The sequence below is a fragment of the Leuresthes tenuis genome, unplaced genomic scaffold (genome assembly GCF_036924035.1).
Source record: "Leuresthes tenuis unplaced genomic scaffold, fLeuTen1.0.hap1 SCAF_6, whole genome shotgun sequence".
Taxonomy (NCBI): Eukaryota; Metazoa; Chordata; class Actinopteri; order Atheriniformes; family Atherinopsidae; genus Leuresthes; species Leuresthes tenuis.
The window spans coordinates 8244029-8261759 of record NW_027325360.1 but is presented as its reverse complement, the minus strand read 5'-3'; the positions used below and the strand labels follow the sequence as shown (position 1 = coordinate 8261759).

The 17731-nt window shown below is 36.6% G+C and overlaps 3 protein-coding genes across 5 annotated transcripts in view; 2 read left to right on the top strand and 1 right to left on the bottom strand.

The window, feature by feature from the left end:
- The window catches only part of hspb8 (heat shock protein b8), a 480000-nt gene that overhangs the window by 103396 nt on the left and 358873 nt on the right, over positions 1-17731 (top strand). The window lies entirely within an intron of this gene.
- The window catches only part of ksr2 (kinase suppressor of ras 2), a 116636-nt gene that overhangs the window by 12980 nt on the left and 85925 nt on the right, over positions 1-17731 (bottom strand). For 2 of the 3 annotated variants that reach the window (XM_072387427.1, XM_072387429.1), the window contains 6 exons: positions 16679-17040; positions 12718-12814; positions 12489-12622; positions 11017-11151; positions 5132-5261; positions 5-3720 (listed from right to left, as the gene is read on the bottom strand). In XM_072387427.1, coding sequence (XP_072243528.1) covers positions 3574-3720; positions 5132-5261; positions 11017-11151; positions 12489-12622; positions 12718-12814; positions 16679-17040 — 1005 coding nt within the window. In that variant the 3' untranslated portion in view covers positions 5-3573. Of the gene's footprint in view, positions 1-4; positions 3721-5131; positions 5262-11016; positions 11152-12488; positions 12623-12717; positions 12815-16678; positions 17041-17731 lie in introns of those variants that run through there. The other variant, XM_072387428.1, reaches the window with a different exon arrangement.
- The window catches only part of fbxo21 (F-box protein 21), a 286959-nt gene that overhangs the window by 184551 nt on the left and 84677 nt on the right, over positions 1-17731 (top strand). The window lies entirely within an intron of this gene.

Sequence of the window (17731 nt, the reverse complement as noted above, 5' to 3'; positions counted from 1 at the left end):
AACATTCAAAATGAAAACATTGTTTTATTGTCATACATTTTATAAAGGATGAGTGCAAATAAAAGAACTCATGACCAAAATCTACTCATCACTAAGCCATGGACCATAAGGCATCATTAAATACAAGCTTTTTGGGAGCTATAATCTACAATACCAGGACGAAATCAAGGAAAAGAAACAACACAGTATCAATGCAATTAGAGGGAAAATGGAGGAAAATAAATTTTAAGTGAACAAAAAAACAGAAGGCAACAAAAAAAACACAACACAATTTATACATTCAAAAGAAAAAGTCCAAAAATTTCACAAGGATTATTAATATTACGGCAAGTGACGATAAAACATATTCTACAATCTGTTATGTACACTTGGCACTAATGTTCTGTCTTTGATTGTTGTCAATTCAGGTTGTTGTCACCTGTAGCATGTGCACAGGTTGTAACTCTTTTAGTGAAATTCCAGTCTAATAGTTTATATAGTCTATAAATATAGTTAAACAAACATTCTCTCAAACAAAGCTGTGAAAAGTTCTGCAAAGCCTGACGTAAAATTTGAGATCAAATTGCTCAATGGACAACAGGTTGTCAGAAAATGCTCAAATACTATATGTATGTGTATATATCTATATCTATATATATATTTATAGATAGAGATAAATACATCTATGTATATATGTATATAGTTGTAGGATTTTTTTTTGTCATAACAAGAATCAATCTTTGAAAGTCCTTTTCATGCACTTGAAAGTTGTAAACAGTACAAATATAAATGTTCCACTTACAATATTTGAATCCCAGCAATTCCAAAATAGACAGACAGACTCCAAAAAACAGCAGCAGATTTTTTTGTATGCATTTTCCAACACTGGCATTGTGTATATAATGAGGTGGAAAATGGCTATTTCACATGATTGGATTGTCTCTATCTATCCGACATGTCTGGGGAGAATAAAAGCAGTATACAGCTCAAATGATGCCTCAGATTTTGTGATGATTCATTATGATATGACTTAGTTTGGCTCCATCTCTAAAGATACAACATTTAACATATAGTTTGATATACAGTGTGAAGTGAAAATGGCCTAGGTTGGGCTTCAGCATCCTGATATGTCTTTTCTGATATGTTAAAGGGAAAGTTTAACTTGCTCATATCCCATTTGACCATATTTTATGCTCGTAAAGTCAGAAATTCACACTAAAGATTTGTTCAAATTAGATAAGATTGCACAATTAAGATTAGTTTGTGCTCTACAGTCATTTTTAGCAATGTTGTAGTAAAAAAAAACTGAAAGAAAATAAAAAGATAACAAATACTGTAAATATGAAAATCTTGAGAGCTGTTGTTAAAAATGATTAAAGGCTTTCATTTTGTATTCAGAGTGTAAATTACATAGTTACAGCACCTCACTGGGAACATGTCTGACGTCCACAAATGATACGATGGGTTATGATGGATATGATTAAAAAAATGTAAGAATCAAAATCAATGGCCCTCATGTTCCCATCAGAATGGAAATGGCATATAATCATTGCCTGCTGTGCAAATTGTACAGCATTCTTTCCTATGGTGCATCCTATTTAATTGTATAAATGCACAGATATTAGTCATGTGCCTGTATTGTGCACATTTAGCCAAGACCTTTTTCCCTGGTCTATTTCAATCCAGTTGTAATTTGAGGAGTTTCTGCTGCACATGCATTACATTAGAAGGGATTAGATTTCGTACCCCAATAACATAGAAAACTGAGCAATACATTTTCCCTAAACCTAAACAAATGGTTTAGTAAAAGGGCAACAGTGACTAAAGGTATTCGTGTTGGACAGGAGAAAATCCTTTGATTGAAAACCATCTGATATTCCACCAGCCAACATCATAATATATGCTTTTTTCACTACATATACAGTAACAGGAACTGGGGAGAAATGTCATTTTCAGCCCAAGAATTTTGGTGAGGGAAATGGGACAAGCAGTGTTTAATAAAATTAAGCATAAATCAATTTTATGACGATGTCATAAATTGCTCTGAAACTGTGCTTGGGGACTCGGCTAAAGGGACATTTTTTTCTTTATCATTTTTACTGTGTGGAAAGATGCACCTTATCAAAATTACCTGTCTCACATTCACTGATATGTACAATTTATTAGCAATTTATCTGAACTGCTAAAGACAGTAGCAGCAGCCTTTGCCATCATACCTGAAATGCATCTTGGGAGGTTGCACAGTTTACTTTGATTAGCTCGACTTTACATGAATATAGCGCCTTTTGCTCATTTCAATAGTTGGACATTTTTTTTTACTGGTAACAATGACAAGAAAGGGAAAATATTTAACTTTAACTTTTCGCATAAACATATTCCAAAACACTACATTTGAACTTGTAATATGTCTTCTACAGGAAAGAAATCTCTTCACATGCCAAAGAAATAACTTAAATGGTCATTTAAATCTCTTACATATTTTGTTTAGCAGTTTGAAATTGTCTTTCTCCCTTAACACATCAAACTGTCACATTAATACAGAAATGGGAGTCTTCTCAGGGTAATACATAACTTATTAAGAATTTGCCATGCTTTTTTAATCACAATCTGTAAAGATGGCATATTGATGGAATGAAATCAGCTGATATTATGGTGTTGACTACACTATAGTAGTTTAGAGTTAGATTTTTATCTGTATCTAATATAATATGTAGCTATAATTACCTACTCAAGGTAAAATGATAGTTCTGGGAGAGAAGGGCTCAGTGAGAGCGTATCTGACAGGTAATCATTTCTGCAACGGTTGAGATACATTTCAAGTGTCAGCGATTTCACAGATCAGCGTCGAGTGAGGGAATTCTGCTCTAACTGCTCGAAGGCTGTAATTGTTCAAACATCTACCATATGTTCACAGGCAATTTTCAAAGCACAGGCTGATCAGAGAACAGTCTCCTATCAAAGAACTGGGCCAACACATTCTCACACAAACAGAGAGGCTGGCCTTTTCACATTCAAATGGTACAATGTAAATATGAGGACGTTTTGAGATAAACACGTAACCTGGACAACCACGCAGGAGAGACTGTGAGGTAACAATGACAAAATGGTTTACACAGTTGACAGACTTAAGAAATGATGAGATAATGTCATGGAAATATACAGCATGTGATGTTCAACAGTTACATTCATTCGGGAAAAAAAAAGATATGGAAAAAAATTTACATTTGTTCTCAAACATGTATTTTTTCCAGGATGATGGGATTTCTTGAGAGTAACAAGTAAGATACATCCAAGAAATAAATCAAATATAATGAAGGGAACAAGTGGAAAAAAATGTAAAGGAAAGCTATCCAGTATGGTTCAAATCAATTCAAAGAAAACATGAGTCCCGACTGCTCTGAGAAACTGGACAGTAAACTTATCTGTGCACACACATGCCGACATTCCATGAAAATACACACAGCATGGGGCAGTTTTCATCACTGGGCTGGCTTTTGGATTCAGTGCATTCTTTGAGGAGGAGGGTTATTTATGTGGAATTATGGCGGCTGCTTTTTATGGTTGCCGATTGTTTGCTGTTTTAATGTCCCTAACTCATTTGACATACTCAGCTGACTTCCAGAAGTGCCCTGGGTGGGAAAGCCGGCGGTTCCTTTTTGGCAACTTTTCCAGTAAATCTACCAGCTTGGAGAAGCTGGGCCGTTCTTCCTGCTTGTACGCCCAGCACAGGAGCAGAATGTCCTGGAAAAGAAACAGAAAGCAAGCTGTTAGATGCTGCCATGTTTCAACTATGAGAGGTGAGTTTGACACCAAGATAAGAAAACCGTTTACTTGCCTTTGGGTGAGGTTCAGGCAGTAAAACAACACTTCACTGAAATGTTTCTGTTTTGTCAACTCCTGCGTTTAGGCAATGACTATGCTTGGTTAGGATAAGGGAAAGATCAAGTTTAGGACGGCATTTCGTGTTTTTGGACTCAGTCACTTCCCTTGGTGACATATCTTCACAAAAACACATCTTGACAGTAGAACTGTCACTTCCTATTTCAATTTAGACAACAAACATATTTTTCTAGGGTTAGAAAAAGAACATGGGTGAGCTTGAATACATCCTTTGTACTACATGGATGCCATTTTAATGGACACCATGTAATGGACTTCACATGCAGCTGCTCTTATGACTACTAGAGTTTGCATATTTTTCAAACAGAATTATATGTTGTGATTCCTTACAAGAACATGTGGTAGTTTTTGAGAGGACAGTGTGGTTAATCAGACAGGTGTGTGCAAGTGATCTGAAAACAACTGAGAGTCAGTAATTGCAATTCAACTCACTGATTTAGCACACAGTATCAAGAATGGAACACATGGAGCAGCAGTGGTGGCCATGACACATAGCTTACACGGTATGAATTGGGGTTTGGACAATGTTCCAATTTTGAATATCTTTAGAAGGGGCTTTTAGGGGACATCCCAGGGACCTTTTTTCTTCCGGTGAACAATAAATAATATATGGCATACATGAAGTCAATGAAACCACATTAAGCTTTTGTCTAAACAGAGACTAGAGGTGTTTTAAAGAGTGAAGAGGGTGAAGATGCTCAGCTAGGTGAAGGCAAAAAACACATTGCACTATTTGGCCAATATATAAAGCCATATTTGCAACCATTTCTCCTTAGAGTAGGCTCATAGTGTTACATTTTGACCTGAGACCCTTTGCAAATATAATCCCATTTTTGCCATTTTTTTTCTAAATTAAATTTTTTTTTTCTTATATCTTGCTAGTACTGCCTGAATTTAATCCATTCCACAGCTGTGAGTGTTTCATTAATTCAAATTAAATTCTGGCCACTTTTTGTATGAAGTGCAGTTGAGCAAATTAAAATAATGGTGGTTTCTAATAGCCTTTGAAAAGTTTTGTACTTGGAATTTGACTGATGAGCATTCCTCAAAAACTTATTTTTCATCTTTAATATTCAAATTTCTTGATTTCAGTTCTGGGCAGGATGTCTCCATCATGCAAAGCTTGTTTTACATGTGGGACCAAAATGACTAAAGATTTCATTGATGGTTCAAACATGAAAATTGTCTAGCTATTAATTGTTGAAGAAGAAGAATGTGTGACATATTAAAAAGAAATAGAAAAGACGCTTACCAGTATCTCCTTCCCCATGCCAGTTTGGGCGAGGTTGGGCTTCATCCCACTGCCAATCTGCCATATGATCACCTCTGCAGGCTGACTCTTGTAAGGCCACTCACGTGCATGTAACTCATACCAGATGGTGCTGTGAAGACAGTGGAGCAGAGCAGGTCAGTGCTGTGGACCGTCTAGTCATCACTGTCTTTAAAAGACTCCTATAAAGGGTTCACTCGAAGGCCAGAGCAAAAACAACCGTTTATTGTTGCAGTACCAACTACAGTAAACCATTAAACTCGTTGCTCTCAGATTTAAGTAGCTGTGATCTGCACAGAAGCATAAATTGGTTCTGTCTATTTTATCTAAAAGTTAGAGACTTTATAATTATGGGTAATGCTAAATTAGTATACACCGTCTTCCCTGTGCAAATAAGCTTTTTTTCATTCTGCACCTGCACGTCAGTTTGAGTAGAATAAAAATAGCTCTTTGCCAGGAGTAAAGGAAAAAAAAAACTGACGGCTGATTGTTGATGAATATGCATAACAGCCAAGAGGGTCACCTCTAGGTAACACAAAGGCCAACGGAGCAGCTGGACATTGTGCACCAGCGCTGCTCTCCTCTTCCCTTAAGTATAATATTGTGACGAAATCTCCATATGGGGAACCATCTGAAAATGCAATTGTGTTAGGAATCAACAGAGCAGGGTCCACCCCCACAAATTAAGTTGTAATGGCAGTGGAGGAAGAACTGGAGCCATAGGGATTTTTAATCAACTTAGGACAAATTTAAAATTGGGCTTCAGAAGAGGAGATACGAGACACTTTCTTCTGAGAGACTCATTTAACAATCAGAAAAGCAATCTGTGTGTAATAACTGAAGGTATTGGTGAGACAGCCAAAATGTGGGAAATACCACATATTCTTTTTGATGAGAGAGATTCAGAACAATGCTAACTTGCATTTTAGGTGGATTCACAGAATTAAGATGGTTAAATACAAGAAAGATTGCTTGCTCTATTAATGTATTTGGTCAGGTTTGAATATTCCTTATTGTGATAATATTATTCAATTTGATATTTGAGCATTTTATCCTTTTCCTGCAGTTTTTCAGTCAAAATGTAACTGGATGTGCAAAATTCACTTCAGTAATCTTCCAATTGTCCTCTTGCACAAACCCAGGAGAACCAGTCATCTATCAGTGTGCACATTATCTACTCCCATCAGCTTTTCCAGTATCCACCTGTCCTCCAGCTATAGTGCAATTAAAGGAACAAAATCAAGATTACTGAGAAGCTGGCAGGCTATATACCTGCAGACACCAGGCACTTATCTGGCCAATGATAAACCGGTGCTGGTTACTGATAGGCCAGCAGTGGGGGATGAGAAAGTGACTACTTATTTGACCAATGTGACATTTTTTATGTCTCACTAATAAGCCAGCGGATTTCTTACATCAACAACAAATCTTAGCAACCCCCTGAATGACTGTGAAGTCGCAAGGCAACAAGAAGCAATTCTGTTTTCCAAGCAGATCAAAATTTAGGAACTAAGTCATTTTTCTCACATTTTAGAGCAATGCCTTTGTTACGTCTTTGTCACGTTCCTGGTTTAAGTCATTAGTTTTGCCATAGTTTCCTTATGTCACGTCAGTTAGTTTTGTTATGTGTTTAGCTACTGGTTTAAGTCACTAGTTTTGCCATAGTTTCCTTATATCACGTCTGTTAGTTTTGTTATATGTTTAGTTCCTGGTTTAAGTCATTAGTTTTGCCATAGTTTCCTTATATCACGTCTGTTAGTTTTGTTATATGTTTAGTTCCTGGTTTAAGTCATTAGTTTTGCCATAGTTTCCTTATATCACGTCTGTTAGTTTTTTTATGTGTTTAGTTCCTGGTTTAAGTCATTAGTTTTGCCATAGTTTCCTTATATCACGTCTGTTAGTTTTTTTATGTGTTTAGTTCCTGGTTTAAGTCATTAGTTTTGCCATAGTTTCCTTATGTCACGTCTGTTAGTTTTGTTATGTGTTTAGTTACTGGTTTAAGTCATTAGTTTTGCCATAGTTTCCTTATGTCACGTCTGTTAGTTTTGTTATGTGTTTAGTTCCTGGTTTAAGTCATTAGTTTTGCCATAGTTTCCTTATATCACGTCTGTTAGTTTTGTTATGTGTTTAGTTACTGGTTTAAGTCATTAGTTTTGCCATAGTTTCCTTATGTCACGTCTGTTAGTTTTGTTGTGTGTTTAGTTCCTGGTTTAAGTCATTAGTTTTGCCATAGTTTCCTTATGTCACGTCTGTTAGTTTTGTTATGTGTTTAGTTACTGGTTTAAGTCATTAGTTTTGCCATAGTTTCCTTATGTCACGTCTGTTAGTTTTGTTGTGTGTTTAGTTCCTGGTTTAAGTCATTAGTTTTGCCATAGTTTCCTTATGTCACGTCTGTTAGTTTTGTTATGTGTTTAGTTACTGGTTTAAGTCATTAGTTTTGCCATAGTTTCCTTATATCACGTCTGTTAGTTTTGTTATGTGTTTAGTTACTGGTTTAAGTCATTAGTTTTGCCATAGTTTCCTTATGTCACGTCTGTTAGTTTTGTTATGTGTTTAGTTCCTGGTTTAAGTCATTAGTTTTGCCATAGTTTCCTTATGTCACGTCTGTTAGTTTTGTTATGTGTTTGGTTACTGGTTTAAGTCACTAGTTTTGCCATAGTTTCCTTATATCACGTCTGTTAGTTTTGTTATGTGTTTAGTTACTGGTTTAAGTCATTAGTTTTGCCATAGTTTCCTTATGTCACGTCTGTTAGTTTTGTTATGTGTTTAGTTCCTGGTTTAAGTCATTAGTTTTGCCATAGTTTCCTTATGTCACGTCTGTTAGTTTTGTTATGTGTTTGGTTACTGGTTTAAGTCACTAGTTTTGCCATAGTTTCCTTATATCACGTCTGTTAGTTTTGTTATGTGTTTAGTTACTGGTTTAAGTCATTAGTTTTGCCATAGTTTCCTTATGTCACGTCTGTTAGTTTTGTTGTGTGTTTAGTTACTGGTTTAAGTCACTAGTTTTGCCATAGTTTCCTTATATCACGTCTGTTAGTTTTGTTATGTGTTTAGTTACTGGTTTAAGTCATTAGTTTTGCCATAGTTTCCTTATGTCACGTCTGTTAGTTTTGTTGTGTGTTTAGTTACTGGTTTAAGTCATTAGTTTTGCCATAGTTTCCTTATATCACGTCTGTTAGTTTTGTTATGTGTTTAGTTACTGGTTTAAGTCATTAGTTTTGCCATAGTTTCCTTATGTCACGTCTGTTAGTTTTGTTATGTGTTTAGTTCCTGGTTTAAGTCATTAGTTTTGCCATAGTTTCCTTATGTCACGTCTGTTAGTTTTGTTATGTGTTTGGTTACTGGTTTAAGTCACTAGTTTTGCCATAGTTTCCTTATATCACGTCTGTTAGTTTTGTTATGTGTTTAGTTACTGGTTTAAGTCATTAGTTTTGCCATAGTTTCCTTATGTCACGTCTGTTAGTTTTGTTATGTGTTTAGTTCCTGGTTTAAGTCATTAGTTTTGCCATAGTTTCCTTATGTCACGTCTGTTAGTTTTGTTATGTGTTTGGTTACTGGTTTAAGTCACTAGTTTTGCCATAGTTTCCTTATATCACGTCTGTTAGTTTTGTTATGTGTTTAGTTACTGGTTTAAGTCATTAGTTTTGCCATAGTTTCCTTATGTCACGTCTGTTAGTTTTGTTGTGTGTTTAGTTACTGGTTTAAGTCACTAGTTTTGCCATAGTTTCCTTATATCACGTCTGTTAGTTTTGTTATGTGTTTAGTTACTGGTTTAAGTCATTAGTTTTGCCATAGTTTCCTTATGTCACGTCTGTTAGTTTTGTTGTGTGTTTAGTTCCTGGTTTAAGTCATTAGTTTTGCCATAGTTTCCTTATGTCACGTCTGTTAGTTTTGTTATGTGTTTAGTTCCTGGTTTAAGTCATTAGTTTTGCCATAGTTTCCTTATGTCACGTCTGTTAGTTTTGTTATGTGTTTGGTTACTGGTTTAAGTCACTAGTTTTGCCATAGTTTCCTCATGTCACGTCTGTTAGTTTTGTTATGTGTTTAGTTACTGGTTTAAGTCATTAGTTTTGCCATAGTTTCCTTATATCACGTCTGTTAGTTTTGTTATGTGTTTAGTTCCTGGTTTAAGTCATTAGTTTTGCCATAGTTTCCTTATGTCACGTCAGTTAGTTTTTTCATGTGTTTAGTTCCTGGTTTAAGTCATTAGTTTTGCCATAGTTTCCTTATATCACGTCTGTTAGTTTTTTAATGTGTTTCATTACTGGTTTAAGTCATTAGTTTTGCCATAGTTTCCTTATGTCACGTCTGTTAGTTTTTTTATGTGTTTAGTTACTTGTTTAAGTCATTAGTTTTGCCATAGTTTCCTTATATCACGTCTGTTAGTTTTGTTATGTGTTTAGTTACTGGTTTAAGTCATTAGTTTAGCAATAGTTTCCTTATGTCACGTCAGTTAGTTTTTTCATGTGTTAAGTTCTTGGTTTAGTCATTAATTTTGACATGTTTTCCTTTGGTTTCTCGTGCACCTCTCTTCAGTATTTAGTTTCCAGGTTCCCTCATGCAATGTGTTTCAGGTTTGTCATTGGTGTTCTCGCTCATGTCATGTCATGCCATGTCATGTAATGTAATGTCATGTCAGGTATAGTCACAGTCATAATCCACAGTTAAATTTTTGTAATCTGGCTCAGTCGCTCCTTCCTTCTTCTAATCTCCACCACGCCACACACCACCACAGCAACCCACCCCTTCTTGACAGTTTTGTTGTGTTTTATACCTCCTGAGTATATCATCCATTTAATGTTATCTCTATATAATATATATGCTATTATGCATACTTTGTGTTGACAGCTTATTTTGAAAACTGTAAACAGTTATACATGTAAAACTGAACTACCTTTTCCAAATATGTTCTTTCCTGTTCTTCCATCCTTTTCCACTTTTTCACAACATGCTAAATTCCAGATTTCACTGTTCACTGGACTTAGATTTCAGTTGAAATACCAACACACTCCTAATGTAAGAGCAGCTGGTTTGACCATAGAAATGCAAACAGCAGCTGACTGTTTAATCCCATCCAGTGGGTTTGCAGTGCTGGTGTGCCAGTGACTTGACGAGGCAGTAATTTCCTATTCATTTGTAAACATAATCGGTAATAAATGGCTGTAAATGGCAATTTGTTATTTCTGTGAGTCTGCAGCTGCAGTTTACAGACCATATACTAAGCTGAATGAGGTAGAATCACAGCATTTAAAAGTAAATGTACTCTGACACAAATGGAGTGTTCATATTTAGTAACTCAAACGTATTCTAACAGGTTACTTTTGCCAGTTGGTCACTTAGCAAAGTAAATTGTTACCTTCCAAAGGCAGAAACCATGCAATTTTATTTGTCAGTAAGCTACCGAATACCAGTACTATCTTATTTTTGGCCAGATTATTCCTCCACCCACCTCTCAATAATAATATTTGTTACTTTTTTAATGTACCATACATTTATTTGAAGTTGCTCACATGCATATCGTCTCCTTTCTCATTTCCATTGTAACAGAGGGTCGTTTATACAGCATATAAATCATCCTCACTTAATCAAGGGTAAGTTAAGTATGTCCAAATCATTTTAAAATTCAAGTTTAAAATCATTATTCCTGCTCTACTTAAAAGGTTATCCCATGAACAAAATAGCAATCTAGCATATGAGATCTTTTTCTTTTCTATTTGGAATTTTAGAAAACTGTTCCTGTACCTTGATCAGTATTATTTGAATGTACACACATATTTTGGCATTTGTCGACACTTTACTATAATTATCCAGGCTCCAATACTGTTTGGACAAACAAACAACAGGACATCTGGTTAGAGGACACTCACCCGAAAGCAAAGACATCTGACTGTTTGGAGAAAGGAAGCTTGTCCTCCTCTGTCTCCGGAGAGAGCTGCTGGATGATTTCTGGGGCCAGGTGACACAGCCAGCCATTGGGGATCCTCAGTTTGTCTTCTCTCCGGCTGCACAGAGACAAATTGTAGAGATGGAGATGGGTCATATTTATGAACTTATCGGCTGTAACATGTTGCTGAACTGTTACACTCATTAAAGTGCAGAGTTGTTACACATACCCACAATAGATTTGTGATACTTTTCAATTACCGATTTTAGAAAACTGTGAGCTTTATGCTTTTCAGTTGCATCGCTGTCCTGTAGTCATTTACAACCCATTTCTCTATCACCATCTATGTGTTTATTCCTTATAAGAAATAAACCAAAATAAGTTTGTCGCAACTCTCTCTGCAGGAATGGTTTTGATGAAGCCAACATCAAAATCTGTGTTAAACTGCATTAAACAATAAGCTTTGAGGCATATGAGGCTGTGCAAGAAAAGCCCACTGAATTGTAATGCCACAATATAAGGAGAAACAGACAAGAAAAGATGTGTCATCATCCCACTCCATCTATGCTGCTGTCAGGTTTTGAAAATAAAACAAAAAGATATACAACTTTGGTCTAAAGCATTCTTATTCATTAGAAAAAAAAAACTGTAGAATTGTAGATGTGGGTTGTTTGACCACACCATGCGATGTGCCGCCTTCAGACTGTGCTTAGACATGGACAAAGTTCATTTGGTTGGCTCATGTTATGTTGACTCTTGTAATGTATCAAAATGACAGCAAATACACTATTTCAATGCTCTTTGGTAAAATCTTATTATTAGTTTGAGGTTATGATGACAAGAACTGCAAATAGCAATGCTGATGATAGACATTGTACCAGTCAAGCAGAGAAATCAACTGTGTGCCTGTATGCAGAGACGAGCACCAAAACATATTCACACCAGTACCAGTAAAGGACCTTGCATGCTCAGGGATAACATGCAAACTCCACACAGAGAGGCCAGAAAACCTTCTTGCTGTGTGGAGACTGTGCCACCACACTACCAGGAAGTAGTAAATGTATCACGCAAAAGTTGCTTTCAGTCTTTAGCACCGAAGCCCAAATCTAAGAAAGTTTCATTCTGTTCACATCTGCAGTGACCATTTTATACCTGGTAGCTTTACAATGTCTTCTCAGACAGATGACAGTTTTCTATTGAGCAATAGCTTATATTTTAACCACCGACATTAAATAGCTTCAGAAAGAAATCCACTCAAACAGTTTCATAAAATATAAAAATAGTAAAAACAAACCTGGCAAAAGAAGCACATACTGTATATGGCCATTGTGCTAATATGTAGATTGCAATGCACCCATTAGACATTTTGTTGTCAGTACTGTTGCTATAATGCTGTGAGTCTGTCTCCGAAGCAAACTCTGCTCATGTGTCATGCTGTGTGTTGAACATAATTACCTGCCAGCCTGCAGAACTCCAGATATGGTGAAGAGCCCAAAGTCAGTAATGACGACTTTACCGTTGTCATAAAACACATTCTTGGACTTCATGTCTTTGTGTAAAATCCCCTTTGCGTGGAGGTAGCCCATCCCCTGGGGACAGAGAGAGGGAGACGTGGGACTGTCCTTTAATATGTGCACTGCTGAAATGTTCTGGGGAATCAATGTTGAGGGTTTTTTTTTTTTACCTTGACCATCTCTTGTGCGATCTGTCGGGTCTTGTTAACGTCCAGGACAACCTTGGCATCCCGCACCACAGAATAAAGTGTCCTGCCTTTGCACAAACTGACAGAAAGGGGAAAGATCAGGGATTAGAGGACAAAATCGTGACTGAAAAGCAAATTTGTTTTGAGTTTAAACTTTAGCCACCCTTTTTCTAATTTAGCTCAAATGTCGATAAGGTTCCATCACGCTTTCTCCATCAGTGCATTATAGTCAGGCGGCGTCATATCTGCAGGGGTGTCATCACAACCGCATTTTAATAGACAGTTCCACAACCACCCACTGCCTCACACTTGAAGCTCTTAACCCCAACTGCGCCCCACAGGTGAGCAGCAAATAACCCGAGGCCAACAGTTCATGCATATTCATTTCAACTATAAGCTGACAGCAGCCACATTTTAGAAGCTCTCTTCCTTCTGAGGTCTTTACACTGGCTGTCTGTCCATCAGAGGATAGACTTTAAAGTTCTGATGCTGGTCTGTAAAGCTCTGAATGGTCTAGGACCAAAATACATCAGTCACCTTCTGACCCAGTATAAACCTTCCAGACCCCTCAGGTCATCTGGATTCATTTTCTTTAAATCAGTTCCCAGAGTCAGAACCAAACATAGAGAAGCTGCATTCAGCTTCTATGCTCTACATCTCTGGAACAAACTCCCAGAAAGCCTCAGATCAGATGAAACACTCAAGACACATCTATTATCTGAAGACACATCTATTCTCAGCTGCATTTGAATAAAGCTCCAAATAAGCTTGAGTATCAAAACGCACTCATATTTTAAATACTGATTTTATTATCATTTACGTTTTTATTACAGTTTATTTGATCTTATCTTTCATATAATTTTATTACATTTTTATTCAATCTTATCTTTATTGTTCTGATCTTATCTATTGCTCTTATTTCTTTCTTTTTTGTTTAAATTTTAAATCATGCTTTTTATTTCTACTGTTTTAATGTCTGTAAAGCACTTTCAATCACCTTGTTATTGAATTGTATACAAATAAACTTGCCTTGCCTATAACTGCATCCCTGACAAGATAATGAAAAGCTAATGACGCCAGCTTAACATGCTGAAAGTCACCTTTGTGCTTTAAATTGAAGTAATTATGTCATATACGTGAATTAACAACCCAGCAATAACATCACTAATGACGTCAAAAGCTTGAAACGAGTTCTTTATAATCTGCAAAATCAATAAACGGTCAGTTACGAAGGAAACAATTGAGGAGGAAAGACGTAAACAATAATTGTTTCCACTAATGAAAAAGTGAAATCCCATCTCCCTTATTGACCACTACACTGAATTTTGGTTTAATCTTACAGTTGTGTTGTGCTGCAGTTTGGCCAGCAAGCACATTATAAAAGCATTGTTTTAGGGTATTCTTTTCTTTTCTACGTGTGTACTATGTAAAGCATCGATATGGTGGATAACAAAGCTGCCTGTTGCACTGATATTTGCTGTTATTTTCAGCAATCACTGATGAGGATTTCTCTTTCAGCTCCCCTGCACTTACAGCAATTTGATCTGGCATCAGCTGAAATTATCTAACCATTTTAGCCCAACCAATAGCCCAATGGGCAATTAAAAATGGGATGTAGATAAAGTGGGGTTTTTTTTTCAACTAAACTTCCATCCTTTTCAAACATTTTATGACAAAAGAAACCCAGAAAAGAGAAGACGTACAAAGGTTAATAATTTATTTTAGCGGGACTTTGTCTGTGTAGATAGCAGCAGCAAAGGGGCAAATATCCAAACAATTTCATTTGAAAATAATTAGCTTGGAAAATTAATTAATTGAGTGCATTCCTTGTGAAGTACTTGAGCAAAAATACAGCCCCATCTTCCTACATAAAATGTGTACACTAATCCATGAAATAATTAAAGGTGTTAGCTAAGGTGAAAGAATTCATTCAAGCTCACTTGCATTTACGTTTTCATTATCAGCTGTCAGACTGTCATGACAAACGCACCACTGCTGTGAGGTGTGGGTGGTTCATCTACTCGGCAACAGTCCCAGCCTGTTCTAATCATAACGTCTGCATGTTTCACTGTCAGACACATTGTAGAGGAGCAGATCTACGGCTGATCTAAAAGGAATGCCAGCAGACAGAAACTAAAAGAAATCCTCGCAGCTGCCAAACCACAGGCTGAGTAAGGACAGAGCAAACATTGGATTTAATATTTCTTCCTTTTGCGATTAGTGAACAGTTCCAAGCTTAAATAGTTACAGTTGAAAGTTGAACATCCATTTAATTAACAGAGTCCTGTATGTTCTGTGGTTTTTACACAAATTTCTATAATTCTAATCCAAGATTCTTTTTTTTTGGCGTACAATATTTTATAATTATAGAGTGAGGGTAATTCAAACTCTGGTTTATGTGATCTAAAAATATCACTGTAGATTCAATCATCCAACTAAATTTACAAATGACAATTCATGCATCCTTCAATGAATTCCTGCACTAATCCCAGTCACTCTGGGTTGATTCATTTCTAGCAAAATGTATCAGTTAACATTCCTGCATTCTCTTTTTGCTGCAGTGTGACTGTCCGTTTACTTAAAATCAAAAGATTTCGCTTTTATGATTGCATTTAACTTTTGTCTCATACAATCAAATTAGTTGTTTCTCTATCTTACAATCTGATTTGTAACATGTATGTACTCGAAAATCCCTTTACAGGGTTTACCAAATTAAGGTTTTATCAAACTTTTTTTTAAAGAAAAAAAAAAGAAGAAAATTAACCAAGTTAAAATATGGGGTGCATCTAAAACAAGCACTATGAGCTGCAGTTTTGTAGTGAATCCAATGAAAGCCTCACAAGGCATGTCTTTTCCCAAGCCTTCACAGGTGCAGCCAATAAAGACAATTAAGACTTTGAAGTCCAAGCACCACCTAATGACTCTTGGACTGCCTTTGTAAGGCCAGTGGGGATGCATACTGGAATGTACCTAATTTCTGAGAATGCTGTTAATGGACTCCATCAGTTTAGTTGTCAAAAGAAATTGAAGTGGTTTGACAACAAAAAAATGAGAGATAAATAATTCTTAGCTGTGATAGTCCAGCTATACAGTACTTGATGAGTACCACATCATGCATCTAAAGTCAGAGTAATGCAAATTCAAAGATTCACGAGTATAAAATCAGGGCCTCAAGATGCAGTTGAGTAGTATATAGTGCCAGTATAAATCCTATAATTTCAGGGCAGTCTCAGAGGAAAGACGATCGCTATGAGACAATTGATTTCACTGTTAAAGTCCCTTTAACAGTGGTCTTGCATTCTCTCAGAAGAGGTTCAAATACACCCGGTGTGACCAAAGAAAGTTTGCAATACTATTGACAGTGTCAGAAATTCTGAATGATCATCTTGCAGTCTATTTCCTGCCTTATTGCTGAAAATAATAGATACCTATGGCTTACTAATGAACCTACTAATGGGAGTGCAGTGACATACTGGTCAATGTGATGCTGGAGCAGTTGTGTGACAACCAAACCAAAGCCGAGCAGTGTAGATGGAAGCCAATTGAGATGTAATCTCAATGTAACATGAGATGTAACATGGAGAAATGTAACTTGTGGCATTCAAATTGAGACACAAATCTGGTTTATTTGTGTCAGCAGAAGTGTGGTGTATATGACGTCTCCTCCAGTTCATCATCATTCATTTTATTAGGTGGTGTAGTTTCCTGAAGTGACATTTTCTGCAGAGTGACTAACTCATAATATCCATTTCTGCTTTAACAGACTTTAATGTCATGCACTGTAGCCCATTTGTTCTGTTGATTTGTACAAACTGTATTTATAGTTTGATTAGTATTTCATTTTATTCTTTTAGGCAGTGTGACAGAGTTTCTGGACATTAAAATTAGAGATAAAACAATCAGATTTGTTTTGCCAGCTTTCCAACACAATCTTTCTCCTTACCTGGTGATAATGGCCAAATGTGGCGGGCTCATACAAGCCCCCATAAACAGCACCACATTCTCATGGCGAGTGTTGCGGTAGGCCATCACCTCACGCTTGAAGGCCTTCAGCTGGTCTTCATTGTCGCGCTCAATGTCGATCAAGCGGATGGCGACTTCTCCGTGCCATCGTCCGTGGTAAACTTTGCCAAAGCGACCTTTGCCAATCATCTCTCCGATCTCCAGCTGCTCAAAGGGAATGTCCCACTCCTGCAGGAAGATACTGGTCTGGCTGGCCTTGCGTGGGAAGTTGCGAGCTGACAGGAGGGACAAGTTCATCTCTTCAAACTCGTCACCCGAGTCCTCATCGTTGCCTTCCTCATTCTGTGATAAAACAACATTCAGTTGTTCTACAGTAACTGTAAGCCCACATTTCCCTGATTTAGAGACATGCTAGTATGATGGTTAAAATGCCCTCATAAACAACAAAGATGTTGTGATAAAATATTCCACCAAGAAATTGATAAACTTTACAAAAATTTAAAAAGAAAATTATTTATAAAGCTTGAGACTATAGAGGGAAGGCAGTATATGAACCGATATATTTTTAGTCACCAGTAAATATCAAATTATGCAGTAAATATGATCTGATATGAAAAATACTTGTTTGATTCTGGAGACTTCTTATAAAACAGCACATATTTTTTCTCTGGGTGTATTTCCTTGAAATTCTGGCGACTGTTTAGTCTGATAACAAAAGAAAGTAGTTATGAAAAGAGAAAACAACCAGAAGGGAAAATCTGATTTACTCTGATTTGATTTTAAACGTAACGCAACAAAAAAGTGAAAATTACCAATTCAAAGATGCTGGCTGGGAAATCATTCAAGGCAATCTGCATCATATTTCCTCAGAATCTATCATTGTTACAGACACAGCGATGATGAGCGGTAAAGAAGTCGTTTTTCCCTCTCCCTGCTTTTGACACATAACTTTCCTGGAGGCTCCTCACGGAGCTGAGACAAATTATGCTAAATGAGGGAACAACGCAAATGACTGCGACGAGTGATGGCGAGG